Raw genomic sequence first — 21712 nt, forward strand, 5'->3', positions numbered from 1 at the left:
GGACAAATGGTGTGTGCTTACAGGACATATGTTTTGCAGCAGGATGGTCTTCTCAAAACACATTCGCTAGGTTTTACAACTTAGACGTAACATCTCTCTCATCACAAGTCCTCTCTGTCTAGAGAGCTTGCGGTTTTGTTGGCCAATCATATACTGTACTTATGCCCCTCTTCTAAGTATGGGCTCTCTATCATTTCACACAACCGCCTGTATTCAGACCATTGTATTTCCCAAAAATACAAGCGCTTTTATATATATAAACTTCCTTCCCGACTGGATTCGTGAAGGGGTTAATTCATACCATATGACTATAGTTCATATATCCATTCTGAGTGTTCCCCTCCTGGCCCACCATGAGGGTCATTCACTTGCAGCATACTCATGTTGGTCGCCGTCCTGCGGACTGCGGCATCATGTTTCCTCTCTGGAAGGTTATGTCATGTAGTGCGCCGTGATGAGACTCTGTTCCCATAGCGTCAGCTTAGTGATGCAATGTAAAAAAAAGTGTACAGAGTCATAAGGGAACATCTCGGTTACGTATGTAACCTCAGTTCCCTGAGACGAGGGGAACGAGACATTGCATAAGCGGGCCGCACTACAGACTCAGAGTTCTTTGAGGCGCGAGCGATGCGCTCTTGTTCCTCAGTCAGAAAATTCTGAGGAATGGTGTTTGCATGCCTGCTTTTATACCAGACAGCTTCGCGCCTAAAAGGGCGGGGCTTAAACACCATAGCCAATGTTAGAATTGCTGTTATTGTAGAAAGGTTTCAACTAGGTCATGTAGAAGGTATGGAATATTTTTATTTAATAATTCAGTTAATCCATTTTTGATAATTGAATTAATAAACTCAGCAAATAAAGAAACATCCCTTTTTCAGGACATTGTATTTTAAAGATAATTTTGTAAAAATCCAAATAACTTTACAGATCTTTATTGTAAAGGATTTAAACAATGTTTTCCATGCTTGTTCAATGAACCATAAACAATTAATGAACAAGCATCTGTGGAACGGTCATTAAGACACTAACAGCTTACAGTCAGTAGGCAATTAAGGTCACAGTTATAAAAACTTAGGACACTAAAGAGACCTTTCTACTGACTCTGAAAAACACCAATAGAAAGATGCCCAGGGTCCCTACTCATCTGCGTGAACGTGCCTTAGGCATGCTGCATGGAGGCATGAGGACTGCAGATGTGGCCAGGGCAATAAATTGCAATGTCCGTACTGTGAGACACCTAAGACAGTGCTAAAGGGAGACAGGAAAGACAGCTGATCATCCTCGGAGTGGCAGACCACGTATAACAACACCTGCACAGGATCGGTACATCCAAATATCACACCTGCGGGACAGGTACAGGATGCCAACTGCCTGAGTTACACCAGGAAAGCACAATCCCTCCATTGATGCTCAGACTGTCTGCAATAGGCTGAGACAGACTGGACTGAGGGCTTGTAGGCCTGTTGTAAGGCAGGTCCTTACCAGACATCACCGGCAACAACGTTGCCTATGGGCACAAACCCACCTTCGCTGGACCAGACAGGACTGGCAAAAAGTGCTCTTCACTGTTGAGTCGCGGTTTTGTCTCACCAGGGGTGATGGTCGGACACCGCTGCCTCTCTCCTGGATTAACTTTTTTGCTCATTTCAAGGGAAATAACACCGCCCTCGTGGAGAGAGCTCTCACGGCCGAAGCTACAGAGGTTAATTCACTCTCCGTCTCTGTAGCGGATGTAACCCGATCCTTCCGACAGGTGAATATCTGTAAAGCCGCAGGTCCAGACAGTCTGTGGTCCTCACATGCTTTAAAACGTCCACCATTGTGCCTGTACCAAAGCAATCCAAAATCACTTGCTTAAATGACTGGCGTCCTGTTGCTCTGACTCCCATCATCAGCAAATGCTTTGAGAGACTAATCAGAGATTACATCTGCTCTGTGCTGCCTGCCTCACTGGACTCACTGCAGTTTGCTTACCGCAACAACTGCTCCACTGATGATGCCATTGCATCTACACTACACACTGCTCTCTCCCACCTGGAAAAAAGGAACATATATCTGAGAATGATGTTTGTAGACTACAGCTCAGCATTCAACACCATAGTGCCCTCCAAGCTTGATGAGAAACTCCGGGCTCTGGGCTTAAACAGCTCTCTGTGCAGCTGGATCCTGGACTTCCTGTCAAGCAGATGCCAGGTGGTTAGAATGGGCAGCAACATCTCCTCATCACTGACTCTCAACACTGGAGCCCCACAGGGCTGTGTTCTCAGCCCACTCCTGTATTCCCTGTACACACATGACTGTGTAGCAACACACAGCTCCAGTGCCATCATTAAGTTTGCTGATGATATGGCGGTGGTAGATCTGTTCACTGACAATGATGAAATAGCCTACAGAGAGGAGTTGCACACTCTGACACGCTGGTGTCAGGAGCACAACCTCTCCCTCAATGTCAGTAAGACCAAGGAGCTTGAGGTGGACTTCAGGAGAAAAGACAGAAAACACAGCCCCATCACCATCAATGGAGCACCGTTGGAGAGAGTCAGCAGCTTCAAGTTCCTCGGTGTCCACATCACTGAGGAACTCACATGGTCCATCCACACTGAGGCCATTGTGAAGAAGGTTCACCAGCACCTGTTCTTCCTGAGATGGCTGAGGAAGTTTGGAATGAACCACCACATCCTCACATGGTTCTACACCAGCACTGTAGAGAACATCCTGACTGGCTGCATCACCACCTGGTACAGCAACAGCACCGCCCACAACCACAAAGCACTGCAAAGGGTGGTGTGAACTGCCAGACACATCATCGGAGGTGAGCTTCCCTCCCTCCAGGACATCTATTAATAACACTGTATTTTTATTGTATACAGTATTCTTATTTTGTGTATACTGTATATTATATATATATATATATATATATATATATATATATTATTTTTTTTTTTTTTTCTTTTTTATACAGTCTTCTTATTTTGTGTATACTGTATATTATATATTATTAGGTGTATATTGTATCTTGTGTTGTGTAACAGATGTGTAAACTGTGTTATGTGTAAATCAGTTTATTGTAATTGTTATACTGCTATGTTGCTTGGAACAGCACCCAAGACTTTCACCCACTGTTGCACTTGTGTATATGGTTGAGTGACAATAAAGGGATTTGATTTTGACTCTGTTGTTTTATATGCTGCTTCATTCATGTGCCGTCTGCAGCCGAAAGCAATTTACACATTCATATTAGACATGTATTCTGTTCATTTACTCCTGTCTGACACCATGTTATACACTCATCTTTGCAGTATGTAAAAGACTTCACGCAGGGAGGGAAAGGAGGACACAGGGAACTGGATACCTCAAATCAAAGGTGTAACTTTTAATAAACAAACTCAAAATCGCTTTTCAGCATCACACTCATTAGCTTGACTTAACACAGTCTGTTTCAGATGGGTAGATCTCTCTCCTCTTGCCGCTGGCGTGGTCCCTTTTATACCACTCTCCCCAAGCTCATTGCAATTGGAAACAGGTGTTAATCATTATCTGGCTCAGGTGTATGCACCCTTACCGCTTTCTCTCCAGATGGACGCTTGACCACGCCCCCACTGCCACACAGTAGTATCAAAGTCTTCATAAATTACTAGGGTATACTAGGGTATACTTTCTTTTCAGTACTCACCGATACCAATAACGATACCTTTTTCTGAATTCCTTATTAACAGTTTATTTTAATTTTATCATCAAAATGGTGTCTAAATAAATTAACTCATTAAAACTTTAATCAAATTGAAACTTAATTTTCAACATTATATTGTATTATTTGTATCAAATAATACAAAATATAATGAACTTCACAGCGGAATCCAAAATACGACATTGCAGTTATTTATGTCAAATAACTGCAATGACGTGACGTGACGTGAGATATCTCACAGACGTGAGATATTGCTTAAATATAATACAATTTCCATTGTTTTATTAATATTATTAGTAATAGTAGTTATAGTATTACCGTGAATATGACATAACTATACAGTGGTGATATAGTTATTCCATTTGAATTGAGCTTTTATTTTGAAACACATTCCATTTCTGTGGGTTTCTGTGGTAGCTACTCACTTCCAGAAAAGCAGGTCGCTACGTGATCTAATGTGATTATTAAATAAATATGCAGTCTGTATATGCTTTGCGCTACAAATTGAATTAGCGCTCTGCTCACTATCATCTGCTACAAACAGTGTTTTCCATGTATGACTCAAGGAGCTCTAAAAGGTACAAGCAGCCGGCTTCAGCACAACACTGGCTCCAAACTTACTCATTAAATCACAACCTTTGCCCTGATCAAACATGAACGTTATTTGCTGCTGTATATTGTTTGCAGATATTTTCGTTGTTCAAGGCAATAACATTGGAACAAACAGGTTCTTATGGGAATAGTTCACCCAAAAATGAAAATTCTCTCATAATTTACTCTCCCTCATGACATCAAAGGTGTGTATGAATGTCTTTCTTCAGCAGAACACAAACGAAGATTTTTAGAAGAATAATTCAGCTCTGCAGGTCCATAAAATGCAAGTGAATGGATGCCAAATTATTGAAGATCCAAAAAGAATAGCCATCATAACAACAATCAATACGATTCCAGTGGTCTAATTAATGTCTTCTGAAGGTAAACACTAGGTGTGTGTAAGAAATAGATACATTTTTAAAACTGTTTACTAAAAATGTTTGCTTCTGGCCAGCTTGACGTCTGTACGTTGACGAGGGTGGAGTTCAAACTGCCTCTCGCAGTAAGCGTGTAAGCCTCCTCTGCATACACTGTAAACATATTTTTTGTAATTTTAATGGTAAAAATGCTACAGTAAAAAAACGTTAATTGGTTAACGGGTAGTTACCCTTAAATATATGGATTTTTTAAAAATATATTTAAAGACAAATCATGTAGTTTTATGGTAAAATGTCATAAAAATAATCATTTTTAGAAGTAAAAAGTATGATTTTCCCTTATAATTAACAGTAAAAATGTATATTACGTTTAACAAGAGAGTACATGTACTTTTTACGGTAAATCTTTGTAAAAATTACGGTAAAAACAATAATCGGGCGTTCCCAGAATTCCCTGCGTGACCCATTACATTTCATTATATTTTATGGTAATAGTTATTTTTCTTCTTATTTTTAATATCAGTTATGCACTTTGGGGTGTTCTGTGTTATAATTGATGTAGTTTATTTCATTATTTTAATTCCACAAGTGTTACCCTGATTGTGTTTGTGTGAGTGACGCTGAGCGCTGTCTCTACATGTTTATTAGTCATTGCTTCAGGAAGAGCCACTATTGATGAACTTCATGTCATCATGTGCCCTTCTGTAATTACTACCATGATTAACAATACATCTAAAATTGAAAAGCAGTTTTTTACAGTTTCAGAAGACTAATGTATCAAGTTTATCATTTAATTATATAAACAAAAGTAATGCACCATAAAATATACAGGCATCAAAATTACATCCTGTAAATGTTTATTTTTGATGATGAATTTCTGGTAACCACAGCTGCCAGTGTTTTACTGTAAATTTAACAGGATTGTTTTTTTTTACAGTGTAGATATTAATATGTAGATCCCTTATTAGCAGCTGTTTCTAAGAACTGCTGTACTTTTTTGACATAAAAGGAGATTATGCAGTGGTCTGAGCAAGGAGCTCGGTCTGAGGCATCTCCTCCACTCACTCACTTGCATTCAAACCGATTCAAACAGCTCTCCTTGTTCACCATTTCAAGATGGAGCCGCAGTTGATGTATTCAAACCAGCCAAATATGAGGCATTCTAGGTTTGACACATAGCATGTTGACTCTGGCTCCACGTGACATCTGTCTTGCTCAAAAGCTGCTATTTATTGGCCAAAAATGCATTTTAATAAATTGGATCAAAGCTACAGTAAGCCTCCTTCAATTCGCCTATGGTATGAGGGGATTTTCAAAATGCTCCCATTTGAGGGAATAAGTGCCTTGCTAAAGGGAAATGTAGCTATTTTTACACAAATTTGGTCCCCCTTTCTTTCTACGCTGTCAGATTCACTCAAAGAAACATTAGAACACTGTTAAATGGACCCCAATTGGAAATTATATTAATTCTGTGTTATGCCAAACACTGTTGTCTTATGTAGTATGTGCACTACCTGGGGTGGGTGAGTGGGTTGGTAGGTTGTCATTTTATTTTTTTATTTTTATAAGTGTTATTTTGCATTTGTTGTTGAAAACCAAAAAACAGTTATTATTAAAAAATACATAATAAAAAATAAAAAATAAAATAAAATAAAGTGGCACCCATTCACTTGCATTTTGTGGAACTACAGAGCTGAAATATTCTTCTAAAAATCTTCATTTGTGTTCTGAAGAAGAAAGAAAGTCATACACATGTGGGATGGTGTGAGTAAATTATGAGAGAATTTTGGATGAACTAATCCTTTAAGACATTTGTGATTACCAGGAACCCACACTCCTAAACCATGAAATGTGCTAAAACATATTTTAGCGCAGCATTTTTTAAATGCAGTGTCAGGTAAAAAAGAAAAAGAAAAAAGAATGTCAGCTTCCTCAGGGACTCAAAGGTGCATTCAGTAATGTTTTTGTTTGTGTCATCTTGGACACCTAGTAGCCTGGATGCAGCATTATTCAAAAGCAATTGTTTTCAGTAACCAGTGCCATTGTAGAAATGTACTATTCATAGTCAGCCATGATTACTTTAACCAGGGGTCCCCAAACTTTTTTCTGCGAGGGCCACATAATTTTTCCTTTCTTTAATGGGGGGCTAGGGATGCAGCGATTAACTGGTTTCGCGATTAACTGCGCTTTAAAACGTCACGGTTAATTAATCGTAAATGTTCCGCTAAACCGAGTGTTTCTGTTACACAGAACGGAACTGCTGCAGCTTGTGCAATATGAAAACAAAGTTACACTAGTGGTGCACCATCTTAAAATGACGTGCTTATCAGAGGCACGGAGGCTGATTCAAAATCAAAACATTTACTTATGCATATTAATTAGTGTGAACTGTGGGCTTGCTTCTGGCTGGTGAGAAGTCCAATGTCAGGTTCCATTCCTGTCACAGCCAGTCTCAAAGATTGATGCAAATGTTCATCATTGAGTCTTGATCTCATCGGAGTTTTCATCAGTTTCATGCATGAAAAGGTTTGCTCACAGATATACATGCTGCCAAAAAGTGTGGACATCTTCATTGCACGCCTTTTGATGTTTGGGTATGTCTCATTTGGGAGGGCAGCATAGAATTCAGTGAGACCGTTGGGCTTAAATGCGTCTTGCAGAACATCACAGTTCTGTAACTCAGCCAACTCAAACTGATAAGAAGGCAAGGCTTCGTCAATGTCGGAAGCGAAGGGGTTCTGGAAAAGGCGGATTACTTCAGCGTGGACGTGTAGCTCATGGAACCGCATGTCAAACTCCGCCTTCAGCATTTCCAGCGCTTCCACGGACTTTTCAGCTGGGAATGGAGCCACTGGTTTCTCAGCTGAGAGACTTTGGGTAACGGGGAGATGAGTGAAGTCTTGCTTTTGCACTTGTCCCACAAGCAGTGCTAGTTTCACCTCAAATGCTTTTATGTGGGAATACATGTCACATATTAGTTTCCCCTTGTCTTGGAGCTGCAAGTTGAGGCCATTCAACATTTCTGTCACATCTGTTAAAAAGGCAAGGTCCCATTTCCATTCTGCGTCGATCAGTTCTGGGACAGTTTTGCCCTTTGTCAGAAGAAAGGCGTTGATTTCGGGTAGCAGCTCGTAAAAACGCCTCATAACTCTGCCTCGGCTTAACCATCGGACTTCAGTATGGTAAAGCACATCTCTGTGAGCAGACTCTAGCTCAGCGAGAAAGGCTTGGAACTGCCGGTGTTTAAGTCCATTTGCTTTGATGAAGTTTATACATGACTCCACCACCTTCATGACTGATTCCCACTTCAAAACTTTGCAGCAGAGTGCTTGCTGGTGAATCAGGCAGTGGACTTGTAACGGGGGGCTGAGACCCCTTTCCTCCATTTCTCTATTCATGCGTCCTATAAGCCCCCTCGACGCGCCAACCATGCTATGAGCCCCGTCGGTAGTGATGCTGGCCAGCTTAGACCAGTCTAGACCCAGCTCTCCCATCGTTTGGCACACTTTACCAAAAATATCCTCCCCTGTCGTAGTGCCTTTTAGACTTTGTAGGGCTGCCAGCTCCTCGGCCACTTCAAAGTTTGAGCTAACGCCGCGAAGAAAAATTAGCAGCTGTGCCGTGCCCTGCACGTCATTGCTCTCATCCAGTGCTAATGCAAAAAATTCAAATTCTTTCACTTTCTCCTGCAGCTGGGCACATACATTATCCCCCATTTCTTCAATTCGTCTGGTGATTGTACTTGCGGACAGACTCACCGCATTTAAGACATCTTTTTTATCGGGGCACACCTCCTCCACAACAGCATTCATACATTTCTTGACGAACTCCCCATCACTGAATGGCCTACCGCTGGTTGCAATCAGTTTAGCTACCTGAAAGCTAGCTCGAACGAATGACTGGTTCAACTGGGTTTGGCGTACAAACGTATTCTGCTGAGCTGATAGTACACTTTTTAGCTTCAACACTTTGTCTGCTCTCATTTGGCCTTGCAAGCTTGCATACTTTTCTCTGTGGCGGGTTTCATAGTGTCAGCGCAGATTGTATTCTTTGAACAAAGACACTGTTTCTTGACAGATGAAACAAAAAAAATAATCACTTGTCCAATTTTGGTTAAATACCCTGCATTCTGAATCAACCTTTCTCTTTCCCAACCGTTTCACCATTTTGTCGTCTCTTTGAATTTTCTCGCTGGCTCGCGCGTCACCTGTTCGATCGCGATGGCACGTTATGTTGAACGTACCATTCTGTTGGTAGGTGAATTTTACAAATAATTAGGCTACGTTAATAACTAAGGGAAATTTTAGTTTTAAAGCCAACCGTTATTATCAAATACATACATGATATAAGTAAAACATATATTTAAAATTGCATTTTATAATTACAAAATATGTCTCTGGCATTGTTCAGAGGGCCAATCCAAATGTGGGGGCGGGCCGCAGTTTGGGGACCCCTGCTTTAAACCATTAGTGAAAGTGTCAAATATCAGGGTTGTTACTGAGATTAAGCATGTAGTATTCAGATCATGTGATCCTAACATGGCTGCCCTCATGAGGAGACCCTCTCCATGTAGAATACAACAGCTTTTATAATGTTACAGATATAACTGTAATCTTCATCTAATGAGAGTGGTTAAGCTTTTATACTTATATTTAAATATTACTATTTATTTCTTTAGGAATAAAACTTTTTTTAACGAGGAAAAAATGACTGCACCTTTAAAAGAACATCAACTTGTAAAAAGGTTGTTAAGAGCAATTTCATCACTATTTCTGAAAGTAAAATCACTTTTTGTCATCATTCTATTTGGCTCTTGTGCTCTCGAGTGAGAATGACAAGCTGTGACGATATTGCTTTGAAATATTAAGTTGCAGGCTGATATCATCATGCAATGTACAGTATGTGGATGTCAACGCCACCCCTCCTGTCCTCTCTTCTCATGGTTTATTTGTTTGAAGGAAAACTCCTCCTGGAATCACATGAGGGCCCTCCCTTATGTAACTACTATAAACGTTTGGACTGAAGGCAAATGTGCAGATTGTAAAATGGCTGTTGTGGAGGCACTTCTGCAGTTTTCCAGCATAGGAACATTACTGGGCACTTTGCTGTTGATTCTGGTTTTATATCTGCTTTCCACTAGCTCCAAACCTCAGAAAGAAGGTAAAGACCCACCAGGACCTAAACCACTGCCACTGCTGGGAAACCTGCTGACACTTGACCTTGAAAGACCTTTTGATACCCTTTGTGAGGTAAGAGCTTGACATTTATACAATAATATTAATAAGCATTTTTGGAATTTGCAAATGTCTTACTCTGTTTCCTCCAGCTGTCCAAAACCTACGGAAATGTGTTTCAAGTGTTTTTCGGTCCTAAAAAAGTTGTGGTTCTAGCTGGGTACAAAACAGTTAAAGAAGCCCTTGTGAACTATGCAGAAGAGTTTGGGGACCGAGATATTACACCTGGCTTCAGAATACTTAACGACGAACATGGTAAGAACACTGAATTCTGTCTGTACATTCTTAAAACAGGTACACTGGCGGCCAAAAGTTTGGAATAATGTACAGATTTTGCTCTTATGGAAAGAAATTGGTACTTTTATTCACCAAAGTGGCATTCAGCTGATCACAATGTATAGTCAGGACATTAATAACGTGAAAAATTACTATTATAATTTGAATTTTTTTTTTAGAACTTCTTAAACTACTTCAAAAATGTATCATCAAAAAATCCTCCATGTGCAGCATTGACAGCTTTGCAGATCCTTGGCATTCTAGCTGTCAGTTTGTCCAGATACTCAGGTGACATTTCACCCCACACTTCCTGTAGCACTTGCCATAGATGTGACTGTCTTGTCACACCTTACAGTCTAGCTGATCCCACAAAAACTCAATGGGGTTAAGATCCATAACACTCTTTTCCAATTTTATCTTATCTTTGTCCAATGTCTGTGTTTCTTTGCCCACTCTAACCTTTTCTTTTTGTTTTTCTGTTTCAAAAGTGGCTTTTGCTTTGCAATTCTTCCCATAAGGCCTGCACCCCTGAGCCTTCTCTTTACTGTTGTACATGAAACTGGTGTTGAGCGGGTAGAATTCAATGAAGCTGTCAGCTGAGGACATGTGAGGCATCTATTTCTCAAACTAGAGACTCTGATGTACTTATCCTCTTGTTTATTTGTATCTGGGCCTTCCACATCTCTTTCTTTTCTTGTTTAAGCCAGTTGTCCTTTGTCTTTGAAGACTGTAGTGTACACCTTTGTATGAAATTTTCATTTTTTTGGCAATTTCAAGCATTGTATAGCCTTCATTCCTCAAAACAATGTTTGACTGACGAGTTTCTAGAGAAAGCTGTTTCTTTTTTGCCATTTTTGACCTAATATTGACCTTAAGACATGCCAGTCTATTGCATACTGTGGCAACTCAAAAACAAAGACAATGTTAAGCTTCATTTAATGAACCAAATAGCTTTCAGCTGTGTTTGATATAATGGCAAATTATTTTCTAGTACCAAATTAGCAATTTAGCATGATTACTCAAGGATAAGGTGTTGGAGTGATGGCTGCTGGATATGGGGCCTGTCTAGATTTGATCAAAAATGACTTTTTTCAAATAGTGATGGTGCTGTTTTTTACATCAGTAATGTCCAGACTATACTTTGTGATCAGTTGAATGCCACTTTGGTGAATTAAAGTACCAACTTCCTTACGAAACAGCAAAATCTGTACATTATTCCAAACATTTTGCCGCCAGTGTATGTGTATTGAGCAATCATACTGTATATAATTTATAACGGGACCAAACACAAGCATCAATACTGTAGGCAAGTTATTGTGTTTGTTAGTTTTTGGCTTATTATTCCACTTCCACTGTTTGTAGTCCACTGCTGCCCATAAAACTCTACTGTTTGGTAAAGAGTTATGAAATTTGCCCCATTGATTGGGGAGGGTTTGAAAGGTTCCTAGTCCAATCAAAATGTAATAACTTGCAATGTTTTGTGCATCTTAAAAGGCTTGTAACCTTAATATTTATGTTTAAGCTACATTTTATAACATTTCTCAAATATACCCTTATATTTTCTGTCATGATGCAATGAGTTTGCTTTGGTAAAAGCTTATCAACATACTGACATGGCATAAATCCACAAGGGTCTAAAGGTTAATGTCTGTGTGAAATATGAATAAATAATCAATCATTAAATGAGTGCTTTTTTGCTGGGGTGTGTAGTCCAGAGTCATGATCACATTGTTCTCTTTTGATCAGGGATCCTCTTTTCTAATGGGGAGAACTGGAAAGAGATGAGACGCTTCGCTCTCACTAACCTGCGGGACTTTGGGATGGGCAAGAGAGGAAGTGAAGAGAAAATCATAGAGGAAATTCAGTATTTGAAAGAAGAATTTGAGAAGTTTAAAGGTACCACCTGCAGCATCCAATTGTGCTATGCTTTTTAAGATCTGTTGAGAGAGATAGTTTGTCTTGTATTCTATTCAGGGAAACCCTTTGACACAACAAAGCCTGTGAACTACGCTGTATCAAACATCATCTCAGCTATTGTGTATGGCAGCAGATTTGAATACACGGATTCTCAATTCAAAGAAATGGTTGACAGGGCAAATGAGAATGTTCGGGTTGGTGGATCAGCTTCTTTGACGGTATGTATGATTTATATATCAACCAAAGTTCTGACAAAGATTTTATAGGCATCTCTGGATAAAAGCTCTCATTCAGTCTTTTTATCCTGTCTATAAATGTGTAGCTTTACAGCATATTTCCATGGTTGGGCCCGTTCCTGAACAGTAAAAGGATTATCCTAAGAAATGTACTGAAACAGAAAGCAGAGGTGACAGAGTTGATCAGTGGGCTACTAGAGACTCTAAATCCACACGACCGAAGAGGGTTCGTCGACTCCTTTCTCATTCGCAAACAGAGCGATGAGGTACAGAAATCACCATGTTGCAGTATTTGATGATGCTCTTTACTGAAACAACTAGAAATACTAGGGAAAGTAGAAAATAATCAATTGCTTGCAAACCACCCCAAACAGCTACCACATCACACTTGTTTTTAGTTTAATATACTGTATGATAGAGATGTCCGGTTGTTTAAGAGCACAAGAGATAAGGTAATATTCAGTCTTATATTTCATTATGTGCTGTGACACAACATACATAATCTACAACAATGGTTGAATTGATCCGTTATTGATTACAATGCTTTCTATATGCTCAACTAAACAAATAGTGAAAGTACACAGATTCAAGATGTAGTTTAAAAGGCTGGTTCTACTTTCTACTTCCTCTTTTAAAGGTTTAAGTTCCATTAAAATTATCAAATGAGCAATGTCTCCATTTTTATTTATTTTTTTCTTGTTGTAGAATGCATGTTCTATCAGAAAGACTTCTAAATTTAACTGAAATTGACATGATATTTGTTTGATGAAATAATGATGAAACACATGTATTAACAGTCTGTTCTGCATACACCCTGTCTGATCCGTTAATTTCTGCTGGTGATAGGAGGCAGGGGTGAGGAGCCTACCACCATAGCAGAACTCAACTGGTGGTGGTGGGGAGGTTTAGGTTGCCATGCTGGCACACAGAAACAACAAAGTGACAGGCTGTTAGCAGACTTTTAAAGTGAGGGCTAGTATATGATTGGCTAAGGTGCTAAGTAGATAATGGTGTGACGATGTACCGCTATGAGTCTTCCTTCTAGAACTACGCTTACGCTTACATTTCTTAGACATTTCTTAGTTTTGGAATTGTTGACTCTTTTTCTAATTATTTTGGTAAAAAGGATAAATATCTATCTTGTGGATTTGTATTTGTCAGCAATTGGGCAAGAAGGACTCATACTTCCATCAGGAGAATCTTCTAATGACAGTGTTGAATCTCTTTGTGGCTGGTACTGACACCACGGGCACAACTCTGCGCTGGGGTCTGATGATTATGGCCAAATACCCTCATATACAGGGTAAAAACACAATATTGTAAAGATTTTTGTCTCCATGCTTCAATGTTTATATGGATGTTTTCTTCAGCTGAATTCACCGGAGTCTAAAGGAACACTGATGTGCTGTATTTGTGTGCAGATCGGGTTCAGGAGGAGATTGACAGAGTGATTGGTGGACGTCAACCAGTTGTAGATGACAGGAAGAAATTACCATATACAGATGCTGTGATCCATGAAACCCAGAGACTGGCCAACATAGTACCCATGAGTCTCCCCCATACGACCAGCTGTGATGTTCATTTCAATGGATACTTCATCAAGAAGGTCAGTCAAAAAGAATAAATAATTGAACATAATTGAAGGAAGAAATGCACATTCATTGTAATTTGGTCTTTTCTCTGTTTTCAAGGGTACATCTGTTTTTCCTCTGCTGACATCTGTATTAAAGGATGAAAGTGAATGGGAGAAACCGCACAGCTTTTACCCAGAACACTTCCTTGATGAGAAAGGCCAGTTTGTTAAGAAAGACGCATTCTTACCCTTTTCTGCAGGTACAGTCAAATCTCAGCACCACACATATTGTGAAGAAATAAATATTTAAATATACAGTATATCACACATACAGTATATGGTTACTCTTTCAGGGCGCAGAGTGTGTGTAGGAGAGAGTTTGGCCAGGATGGAGCTCTTCCTGTTCTTCACCTCCCTCCTTCAGCACTTCTGCTTCACTCCTTCTCCTGGAGTGTCTGAAGATGAGCTGGATCTCAAAGGGATAGTTGGAATCACTTTGAACCCATCCTCACATAAACTGTGTGCAATCAAACGGTCCTGATCCAAGAAAATACAGTCAGTTTTGAAGAAAATCCTAAAGGAAACACTAAACTATTGCCAATGAACTGCATGACACAGCATTGTCAGCTGTTCATAAACAAGAAAATAGTATTGCAGAACTCTAGTTTTCTAGTATCTGGTTTAATTGCTACTAACTGCCTCAAAAATAAAATTCTAAATATTAGAAGATAAAATTAGGTGCCACTTCTTGCAAACTTTGCCAATGACCAGTGATTGGTTCTTCCTCAAAAGAAAACAGATTGGGGCTTGTGATTTTCACAAGTGCTTTTCAGTTTTGTCTGTTGGTGACTACAAGGAGTGTTTTGGTATGCAGTATCATAAAGTAATGGTAACCCTATTCTGTTCCACTCTATTCAGTCTTTGATTAATACAATACATACATTGCACTTTTTCTGCTATATTGGGAAACAATAAAACTTAGATGATTAAATAATTTACTTCAATAATTTATATCAGTTTTAAACTTAAAACTCTTTTTTTTTTTGGTACACAATAGTTAATCACAAGTTGTAAATCAATTTGATATGGATCAAGTGAATCAGTGGTAACAGATCTGAGCTGGTTCATCCCTCAGATCCCAGAAGAGATGTTTCATGAGCTGTCACCAGGGGTGATGTTGTCTTGTGGACAAAGTCTAGAGCTAGCAACCAACTAGTTCAGGCCTTGCAGGGAATGAGAAACTAGTAATCACCATTGTGCCCTTGGGTTAAGAAGAACTACTGTCATTACCATTAAAGAAGATATCTCCAGTATTTGCATTCTTATTCTTGTGAAGAATATGTTTTAGATAATAGACTATTGGTGGATAAGTATTTCCACATTTTGAGTGACCCTAGAACAGCCCTCAGATGCTGCATGTGCCGTAAGCAGAGTGTGGTCTGAGGACTCAATCCATAAGGGGCTGAAATGTAGCCGGGGCCCCAGACAAAACAAACGGAAGTGTCACAAATTAGTGTAAGCCAAACGGTGCGGAGAAAGCCATTTTTTCTCAGGACATTGGCATTAAAGGGATCTGCCAATAACCCTTTGTCAAATCCAGTGTCGAGTAAAAGCAAGCTGTGCCCAACCGATCGAGCAACTCATCAATACAAGGCATTGGGTATGTGTAAAATTTTGACACTGCATTGACTTTTCTATAATCCACTAGACCGACCAGGCTGGACCTGTCACTGTGGTATTCTTCTATTACTCCCATATTGAGCATTGCATCTATGTCACAGTGTCACATAAATGTCACAGTTGAGATGATATATTTGACGTGCGTTACCTCTATCTGTTTGCCTTAATTCAAAATCAAGATCTCCTACACGTTGTGTGACCTCAAAGGGCCCTTGCCACTTTGCGAGCAATTTAGAGCTCAATGTTGGGAGTGATACAAGCACTTTGTCTCGTTGTACAAATTCCTGTTGCCGAGTGCCCTGTCATACAGTTGGCTATGACGTTCTTGAGCTTGGAGCAAATTGTCCTTTGTTAGATGACTCAAGGTGTGGAGTTTTTCTCTAAGATCAAGAATGTACTGAATTTCATTTTTATTGTTTGAAGTTCCCTCCTCCCAAGCTTCCCACAGGATGTCGAGCAAACCGCGTGGTCGACGCCCATACAGCAGCTTGAATGAAAAACCACGTGGAGGCTTGCGGGACCTCTCGAGCTGCAAATAACAGGGGATCGAGCCACTTGTCCCAATTCCTAGCACCCTTACGAACAAACTTATGAATCATATTTTTCAGGATTTTATTAAATCGTTCGACCAACCCATCTGTCTGTGGGTGGTAAACACTGGTGCGAATCGATTTAATACCCATCAATTCGTATAGTTCGAAAAGTGTACATGACATGAACGTAGTGCCCTGATCAGTGAGGATTTCTTTTGGAATCCCCACTTGAGAGATTATTCTGAAGAGTGCTGAGATGTGGCGCAGAGGCAATGCTTCTAGATATCGCATTGCATAGTCCACCAGAACCAATACAAAGCGATGTCCGCGTGCCATCCGCTCTAATGGCCCGACGGCAATGATCAGTGGAAGGGGGCGCAATGGCGCTTTTGGGGTGGCTGGTGGATTCACCAGCTGACATTCGCGGCATGCCGCACACCACCTGCGGACATCGCGCCAATGCCCGGCCAATAAAAACGGGCTGTTAGGCAGTTCAGTGTTTTTCTTTCCCCTAGATGACCCACCATGGGATTATAATGAGCCGCCTGGAACACCATTTCCCGACGGCTCCATGGTATTAAGAGCTGGGTTGTATCTTCCTTCATTTGAGCATCCTGCGTCACTCTATACAACCGCTCATTTATAATTGCGAAATAAGGATATGAAAGTGCGACATTCGGCTGGAGTTGTTGACCATCGATCACTCTCACATGGTCAAAGGCGTGCTTGAGGGTTTCATCTTGCGACTGCTCCAGTGGGAAATCCCCTGAGGATTGGAGGGGCTGCAGCCTCTCCCCCCCTCACGTAATCCTTCACAGGCATGTAGATACTTAGACACATCAGCTTCACAAACACAACATATTAAACGCAACAGCTTCAGGAGCACTGTGGCCTTCCCTGTGCCAGACTCTCTCTTCGTTCTGCTGGTGGCATGGGTTCTTATATGCTGCTCTCCCCATGCTCACTGGAATTAGAAACAGGTGTTAAACATAATCTAGCTCAGGTGCAAGCACCCTTACTGCTTTCTCTCTCTCCGGACGGATGCTTGACCACGCCCCCGCTGCCACACACACATACATACATATATACATATATACACACATACACATATACACACACATACATACATACACACATACACATACGTAGTGCAAATCTAAATACACATCTGTTATATACAGCGCAAGGGAATGTAATGGCAGAAGAGGTTGGATGTGTTGGATAAATATAAAAAGACTAGACTGTGAATTGCACATAATTATTGCTCAGTGGGGCAGTTTTAACTGTTCATGACATGGATAGCCAGAGAGAAAAAACTGTTCCTTTGCCTGACAGTTCTGGTGCTCAGTGCTCTGTAGCACCGGCCAGAAGGCAACAGTTCAAAAAGGTAGTGGGCAGGGTGAGTGGGGTCAAGAGTGATTTTTCCAGCCTTTTTCCTCAATCTGGAAGTGTATAGTCCTTGAAGGGAGGGCAGGGGCCAACCAATAATCCTCTCAGCAGTCCGAACTGTCCTTTGTAGTCTTCTGATATCCGATTTCATAACCGAACCAAACCAGACAGTTACTGAAGTGCAGAGGACAGACTCAATGACTGCTGAGTAGAACTGAATCAGCAGCACCTGTGGCAGGTTGAACTTCCTCAACTGGCGAAAGAAGTACAACCTCTGCTGGGACTTTTTCACAATGTGCCCTCCCATGAGTCAATGTGGGTCTCCCACTTCAGGTCCTGTGAGATGGTAGCGCCCAGGAACCTGAATGACTCCACTGCTGCCACAGTGCTGTTTAGAATGGTGAGGGGGGTCAGTGTTGGGGTGTTCCTCCTAAAGTCCACAATCATCTCCACTGTTTTGAGCGTGTTCAGCTACAGGTTGTTTTGACTGCACCAGACAGCCAGCTGTTTAACCTCCCTTCTGTATGCAGACTCATCGTCATTTTCATTAAAAATATGAAATGCAACAACTTATCTAAAATACAGTATAAAATATAGTCAATTAAAAGTGAAACAATCTGTCTGTAAACAATTGTTGGAAAAATTACTTGTGACATGCACAAAGTAGATGTCCTAAACGACTTGCCAAAACTATAGTTTGCTAATATTAAATCTATGGAGTGGTTAAAAAATTTGTTTTAATGACTTTATTTAATGACTGAATGTAAACTTCTGACTTCAACTATACATAAATTACTCTTACACTTACTCATTCTTTAGGGGGACTTATTGGCTGCTTTTCTTTATTATTTGGTCCAAGTCATTGTGGCAGGGCAGAGGGTGGGGCCGGTTTGTGATTCTACACACCCGGCTCCTAATCAGGCTGATTAGCCCGAGAGGGATAAAGGCCGACTGGAGATGGCAGTGCGAGAGATAGAGAGTTGTCCGACACCTGTGTGTGTTTGTCTTTTTGGTTAAGTTTATAATTAAACTATTATTTATATTATCAAGCCGGTTCTCACCTCCTCCTTTCCATTGATGTGTTACACTGGTGCCGAAACCCGGGAAGGAGGAGGGATGTGCCGTAGTAGAGTCCTTGCCACTACCATCCACCCCAGTGGAGCAGCCGCGGCCATCCGCCAGGGGACGGAGAAGCCCGGCTGCCTGAAAACAGAGGAACGGCCGCCGACCGCGAGGGGAGCAGGGGCTCCTAACCGACCACCTGGAGCGGTCAGGGCCGCTGCCAGGGGCGGTGGAGACCCCTACCAGCCGCTGAAACGTGGCAGGGTCTGAGACCGCTGACTGCAAGCGGGGAGGGGCTCCTGGCCGACCGCCTGAAGCGGGAGAACCGCTGCCAGGGGTGGGGGAGACCCTTCCGTCCACCGAAAACGTGGCAGGGCATTCCATCCAGCAGGGGCTGGAGGACTGCCTCTGATCCACCCGGGGAGGCACGGCTGTTGTCCACCAGAGGGTGGAGGAGTGGCCAAGGACGGAGGCTACGGCATATCGGAGAACCGGCCAGTGAATATTTTTTTTCTCTCTCTTCTCTCTCTCTCCCGCTGCCGCTCTGTGTTGTCCTTTTCCCTCTCTTTTTAAATGTTTTTGTTAATTTGGCACGATTGGCGTTACAGCGTGTAGGTGCCACATTTTTTTTTTTTTTGGTTTCCCTCCCCTTGTCCCCTCCTCTGATCCAGGTAGATGGGGATGACCTGCCGGCAGATGGGGTGGAAGGCACATCATGCCGGGGGCTCCCCGAGTAAGAAAGTAGTTCCATGCACAAATGCCTTTTTTATGACCATACTGGTTTTTCCTAATTTTTTTATTTTACTTGTTCATTGAACTGTTACTTGTGTGATATTGCTTATATATATATATATATATATATATATATATATATATATATATATATATATATATATATATATATATATATATATAGGTGTAACAGTTCAAATTTCTCACAGTTTGTATCACGGTTTAAGTGTCACAGTTTTGGTATGGTTCGGTATTTGCTTTGCTCAGAAAAAAATATTACTGCCAAATCCAAAGAATAATCTATTTGGTAAACACTTCAACAGGTTTGCCCTTAAATAACAATCTTTGTTTTACAACAGTAACCATAGTTTAACCATGGCATTTGTAGTAAAATTATAATAACCACAATATAAACATGGTTACTGTCATGGTTACAATATATAGGAAAATCATGGATACTATATAGGAACTACAGTATTACTGTTATAAAACCATGGTTAATTGTATCAAAACCATGATTTCTGCTAAGAAAACCATGGTGACAGCATCCATGGTTACTACAGTATTACTATAGTAAAACCATGGTTCATTTTCGCTTGGGTCGTTAACTAAAAATCCCTTTTCTCTAATTAATAAATCAACATTTTAACTTAATACCTGCACTATTATGCTATATGCATCGACATAAAATACATTTCAAACTCTATTGCACATATTCAATATTCAGAAGTTGTACATCACTATAGAAGGAACTTTCTAGGATATGAGGGATGTTGTGATGCAGCTTGAGTGTTTTAATCATACGCAGAAATCATACATCTTTATCAGTGGAGTAGGGAAACATATCGTTGGCAATGAACACCCCAAGCACTTTCGTTATTGTTTCATGCCTATCCGAATCAGCACTGAGTGCTTACTTAAAAACAGAAGGGAGTTTGTGCAGTTTCGTCTCATCTGCGGCTTTGTGATTCTTTCTTTCCCCGGTGATTTTGGCGTAAATGATCACATGTCGATGTATTACCAGTATACGGCACTCGTGTCGAGCGATGTCTGCAAACAGTGCCTGTTTTGTAAAAGTCTTTTGACCATCGCTGTTGTAACTGACTGCAAAAAGAAAATGTTTCCAGACAGGAGACGTAAATAACGCAGGGGGCTTCTCTATCAGCGGTTCATTTTCTCCACTTGCCATTTTCAACTACACACAACGCTTGCAGAACAGTGATGTCATCAAGGTGACCCACGTGAAACACAGGTGGAGCGTATCCATCTACAGATCCATTCAGGTGCATTAGCGGAGGTTGTAACCGTGCCTGTTTATTTGATGCTTTATTTTCATCACAAAACCTTGTGCTCCAGATGTGTCAATAAACTTGAGGTGAACTGCGGTGCCAGTGCTTTCCGAATCGTGGGTGGCGAACAGTACGGTTCATTTTTTTTTTTTTTTTTTTTTACAGAGAACCATTACACGCATGACAATGCCACCAGCCATACTGCTCGTTCTGTGCGTGATTTCCTGCAAGACAGGAATGTCAGTGTTCTGCCATGGCCAGCGAAGAGCCCGGATCTCAATCCCATTGAGCATGTCTGGGACCTGTTGGATCAGAGGGTGAGGGCTAGGGCCATTCCCCCCAGAAATGTCCGGGAACTTGCAAGTGCCTTGGTGGAACAGTGGGGTAACATCTCACAGCAAAACTGGCAAATCTGGTGCAGTCCATGAGGAGGAGATGCACTGCAGTACTTAATGCAGCTGGTGGCCACACCAGATACTGACTGTTACTTTTGATTTTGACCCCCCCTTTGTTCAGGGACACATTATTCAATTTCTGTTAGTCACTTGTCTGTGAAACTTTTTCAGTTTATGTCTTAATTGTTGAATCTTTTTATGTTCATACAAATATTTACACATGTTAAATTTTCTGAAAAGTGAGAGGATGTTTTATTTATTTTTTTGCTGAGTTTATATATATATATATATATAGGGAAGAGCATAGCCTTCCTGACAAATTTGTTGAAGAGTTTGAACAAAGTATGTCCAACCTAACAAAAGTGAACTAATAATGAGCCATGAAGTCATGGATAACACATTTTAATGTGACAATATACTAGTTAAGGTTTTACACATAAGGCCCTTTTTTAAGAGTGCTGTGCCTTAAATGCAGCGCTATACGATCTGTCACATGCGCAAAGTCAGATCCAAGAAATTATTGTCAATCCGTCTAAAAAGACAACAGAAAGAAAACATTTTACCTTGTTTAAATAAGAGTTGGGGGATGATTTTAGCACTAATTTTACTCGTTCTGAGTTAATGCACACAATATAAGTATTAAAATAATGGGAGGAAATTACATGATGAGAAAAGTGCATAAAAAGAATGTATATAGCTACCAAAGAGTGTTTTGGTTACTGTAGGTAAGTAGTGGC

At 40.7% G+C, this 21712-nt stretch overlaps 1 protein-coding gene and 1 pseudogene across 1 annotated transcript; one reads left to right on the top strand and one right to left on the bottom strand.

The window, feature by feature from the left end:
• Positions 1 to 7037: 7037 nt before the first annotated feature.
• On the bottom strand, positions 7038 to 8642 carry LOC127451002 (general transcription factor II-I repeat domain-containing protein 2-like). The gene has a single exon (XM_051715481.1). The coding sequence runs from the start codon at positions 8640 to 8642 to the stop codon at positions 7038 to 7040; it is 1605 nt and encodes a 534-aa protein (XP_051571441.1).
• Positions 8643 to 9678: 1036 nt separating this feature from the next.
• Positions 9679 to 21712, top strand: part of LOC127451003 (uncharacterized) — a 33182-nt pseudogene continuing 21148 nt past the window's right edge.

This window comes from Myxocyprinus asiaticus, chromosome 13, assembly GCF_019703515.2.
Source record: "Myxocyprinus asiaticus isolate MX2 ecotype Aquarium Trade chromosome 13, UBuf_Myxa_2, whole genome shotgun sequence".
Lineage (NCBI taxonomy): Eukaryota > Metazoa > Chordata > Actinopteri > Cypriniformes > Catostomidae > Myxocyprinus > Myxocyprinus asiaticus.

Excerpts from the sequence above, each read along its gene's own strand:
- LOC127451002 (XM_051715481.1), bottom strand. The coding sequence starts at position 8,642 with ATGAGAGCAGACAAAGTGTTGAAGCTAAAAAGTGTACTATCAGCTCAG.